The sequence below is a fragment of the Chenopodium album genome, chromosome 1, assembly GCF_948465745.1.
Source record: "Chenopodium album chromosome 1, dcCheAlbu1.1, whole genome shotgun sequence".
In the NCBI taxonomy this organism is placed as follows: Eukaryota; Viridiplantae; Streptophyta; class Magnoliopsida; order Caryophyllales; family Amaranthaceae; genus Chenopodium; species Chenopodium album.
In genome coordinates, this window is record NC_137834.1 from 80,609,040 (window position 1) to 80,613,402 (window position 4,363).

Consider the following 4,363-nt stretch of genomic DNA (forward strand, 5'->3'; position numbering starts at 1 on the left):
GTGTAGATAGCTTCTTAGATTTTGCCCTTTCTAGTGTTGAAGAAAATGAAAAAGAAACTATCACTATCAAGTGTCCATGTAATAGTTGTCGTAATATATTTTATAAAAGAAAATGTGATGTTAGATTTGACTTGCTAAAATGGGGAATGTATGAGAAGTATACTTCATGGGAATTCCATGGAGAATTATATGATGATTCAAGTGATGAGGAAAACGACAATGGCAATGACTTTGGCAATCATGATAGTGGATTTGCCATGTTACAAGATGCTTGTGGTGTAGCTGCTATGAATGTGGGGCTAGATGAGGATACATCTAATGATGCCTGAAGAACCTAATGTTGATGCACAAAAGTTTTACCGTTTGTTAAAAGAGTATCAACAACCATTAACTGTAGACGGTACAACAATGTCTAAACTATCATATATTGTGAAATTGTTGCATTTGAAGGTCTTCAATAAGTGGAGTGACAGCTCGTTTGATAGCTTACTTAAGTTACAACGTCAAGCTTATGGCTCTACAATTCCTGATTCTTATTATGAGGCAAAGAAACTCATTAAAGATTTGGGTCTTGATTATATAAAGATTAATGCTTGTCAAAATGATTGCATTCTTTATTGGAAAGAGAAAGAAAATTTGACTAAGTGTGCCACATGTGGTTTATCAAGATGGAAAAGTGATGAAATAGGTTCTTCTAAAAGTATAACAAAGGTGCCTCACAAGGTTTTGCGCTACTTTCCATTGAAGCCTAGGTTACAAAGGTTGTACATGTCTAAAAAGAAAGCTGAAGATATGCGATGGCATAGTGAAGATAAGTTCAATGATGATATAATGAGGCATCCTCGTGACTCAATTGCTTGGAAGTCATTTGATATGGAATTTAGTGCATTTGGCAAAGAATCACGTAACGTAAGGCTAGGACTAGCTTGTGATGGGTTTCAACCATTTAATAATTCGTACCTGCCCTGTTGTTCTTATTCCATATAATCTGCCTCCATGGATATGCATGAAAGCTCATTCATTCATGTTAACTTTACTTATACCCGGACCTACTAGCCCAGGAAGAAATATAGATGTATACCTTCAGCCATTAATTGATGAATTGAAAGAGCTTTGGAACATTGGAATTGAGACCTATGACGCTTTTTCTAAGGAAAATTTTCAAATGCATGCAGCAGTGTTGTGGACAATCAATGACTTTCCTGCCTATGGAGATCTTTCTGGATGGACCACTAAAGGCCATTTTGCATGCCCATGCTGCTATAATGAAACGAAATGAACATCTTTCCTGAGCAAGGGTGGCTATTTAGATCATCGACGTTGGCTTCCACTTGATCATATATGGAGACAAGATGCTGCTTCCTTTAACAATAAAAAGGAGAAAAGGCGTGCACCGCTTCCATTGAGTGGGGAAGAGGTACTACAACACTTGTCTCGTTTCACACCAGAAAAGTTTAGAAAGACTTCTAACAAAAGAAAAAGGGATGCCTCAAATAGTCTGTATGGGTGGCATAAAAGAAGCCTTTTTGTTATTTGCCTTATTGGAGTAAGTTAAAAATTTGTCATAACTTAGATGTTATGCACATCGAAAAAAATGTCTCTGATAATATTTTGGGTACTTTGTTGGGCATAAAAGGCAAGAGCAAAGATACCACAAAGGCTCGAATAGATTTGATGAAGATGAAAGTTAGAAGTGAATTGCACCCGATATTGGATGGTGATAAAGTACGTGTTCCTGTTGCATGTTACTCTCTAAGCTCAAGTGCCAAAGCTGCCATATGTGATATGTTTACTAAAATAAAATCCCCAGATGGCTATTTATCAAACATTTCTCATTGTGTCAAGGATAATGGAAAAAAGATTTCTTGCTTAAAGAGCCATGATCATCATGTGTTCATTGAGCAGTTACTTCCTCTTTTAACACGTGGCTTTTTGCCAAAGTATGTGTATGAACCTCTGGTAGAGTTAAGTTCCTTTTTTAGGAATTTGTGTTCAAAGAGTATAACCATCGGTGAACTTGAAGATCTTGAAAGAAAAATCCCTTACGCGTTGTGTAAGCTTGAAATGATTTTTCCACCAGCTTTTTTTGATATCATGGTTCATTTAGTTATACACTTGGCAGCCGAGACAAAGATTGCTGGGCCAGTTTGTTATCGTTGGATGTATCCAGTTGAGAGGTATGTTGATTAAATTTTTTTTTTTAGTTTTAATATAATTTTGAGAATTCACTGACTTTAAAAGCACTTTAAACTCAATAGGTACTTTCAAACGTTGAAATCATATGTTCGTAACAGAGCACACCCAGAAGGTTCAATAGCTGAAGGATACCTTGCTGATGAATGTCTAACATACTGCTCTAGGTATATGAATGATATTGACACTGTTTTCAATCGTAAAGCGAGAAATGATGATTATGTGGTGGATGGTGAAGATGCTTCTTGTAGTAATCTTGAGGTATTTAAATCTTTGAGGCGTAGCATTGGACAAGGTGTTCCTGTACATCTTGATTTTGAAGAGAGTGATCAAATACACTCTTATATTCTACATAATTGTGATGAACTTGTCGAGTATGTTAAGTAAGTTTCCTGGAATAGTTTATTTGTTACGATATCAATTGTTTATAATTATGAAGTATATTATCTTAATTTGAATTCCAATTTATTAATTTTTTTGCAGCGAGCACAAGTTAGAACTTCAAAGAGAATGCTCAAGAAACATAGAAAAACGGCATAAAGCACAATTTTTCAAATGGATACTTGATCGTGTATGTTTATTTTCTTTGAAATATAATGTCTATTTTTTTTTAATTATCAATACATTCACATTATATTATTTATCATCATTTAACACCCTTATTTTTTGTAGGTACGAAAATTGCATGGAGAGGATTCCGTTGATAATGATCTTTATAATCTAGTTTGTGGTCCTTCAAGGGTTGCAAGGCGTTATACTGGATACATTGTAAATGGTTATAGGTTTCACACTAATGACCGCTCGGAATATAGAAAACCACAAAATTCGGAATATAGATAAGGAGTATTTTGGTGTATTAGGTGATATATTTGAGCTGCATTACCCCGGTGGAAATCATGTTTTTGTTTTCAAATGTAATTGGTTCGATGTAAGCTACCATGGTAGATGGTATAAGGTTGATGAATATGGATTCATTAGTGTTAATAAGACACGAACTTTAAAGACATATGAAGTTTTTGTCCTAGAATCACAAGTGGAGCAAGTATTCTTTATACAAGATCCAAGAGATAAGGATTGGGACTTTTGAATATATATACTTATTGTTTTAAATGAAACTTCAATTTTGAATATATGCATGAATTTTTCATGACAGGAAAAGTTTCAAGTTAATGATGCAAATCACTTGGCCAAAATGTATACTTTCGTTGTAGATACTATGCAACGTTTGTATAGGCTGTGGAAATGCAAACTACATTACTACTATAAGAGTGCCAAATGTGGAAAAACTGATGCGGAACGCCTAAAGAGGAAATGGCAATGGTGTGTAGAGCATTATGGGTCAGATGAGTTCAAGGTATTTTCTCATTGAATCTACATTTTAGAACCTTAAATTGTCCTCTTATCTAAATTCTTATAATCTTCGTTCATGTGTTTTTGCAGATAGTAAGCCAAAGGAATTCCAAAAATCGATTATCAGACAAAAGATGTATTCACACCACTGGAAATTTATCCTTTGTTGAAGTTGAAGATATATTGGTATGACTAACCTTATACTAACACACAATATATATACCATCCCTACATGATATTCAATTTTTTTTGTATAGTGACCCTAAAGCAAAGTCATTTTTGTTATGTTAGACAAAAGAGAACGATGGTGTGAAGCCAACTGTAGATGTGATATGACTTGTTCAGCATACACATACAAACAAAGAAGATAAACTTGAATGGGGTGATGACACACGTTCTAAAATAATTCATGTATGTGTCACATATATTATATATTCTCTGATTGATGTAATATAAATTTTCCTTTAATCTAATTATAAGTTCATTTTAAAAATTTGATTACGTGGTAGGAAAAACTGAAAAATGTAGTTGCTACTGTTGGTGATTCAATGACACAAGAAGAGATATTAATTCAATTTTTAGAGCCAAGGTCTGGGTATGTTCGTGGAAAAGGGACTGCACTACATGGTTATTCTAAAGGAAAACAACAATTGGAACAAAGAAGACTTGTTGAGCAACAACAACAAAAAATACAAGAACAAGAACAGAGGATAAAAGAACTAGAAGAAAGCCATCAAAAGCAACAACAAGAGTTAGAAGACTGTAAACAAAGGCAGAAACAAGAACTTGAAGAGCATAAAGCACAACAACAACAAGCTAT

The 4,363-nt window shown here is 34.2% G+C and overlaps 1 protein-coding gene across 1 annotated transcript; it reads left to right on the plus strand.

The window, feature by feature from the left end:
- Positions 1-408: 408 nt before the first annotated feature.
- LOC145636560 (uncharacterized) lies at positions 409-3,879 on the plus strand. The gene is made up of 9 exons (XM_081688140.1): positions 409-904; positions 1,637-2,177; positions 2,259-2,576; positions 2,677-2,764; positions 2,866-2,968; positions 3,054-3,235; positions 3,347-3,547; positions 3,634-3,729; positions 3,835-3,879. Exons 1-9 carry the CDS (start codon positions 409-411, stop codon positions 3,877-3,879), a joined length of 2,070 nt encoding a protein of 689 aa, XP_081544266.1.
- The last annotated feature ends 484 nt before the right edge of the window (positions 3,880-4,363 follow it).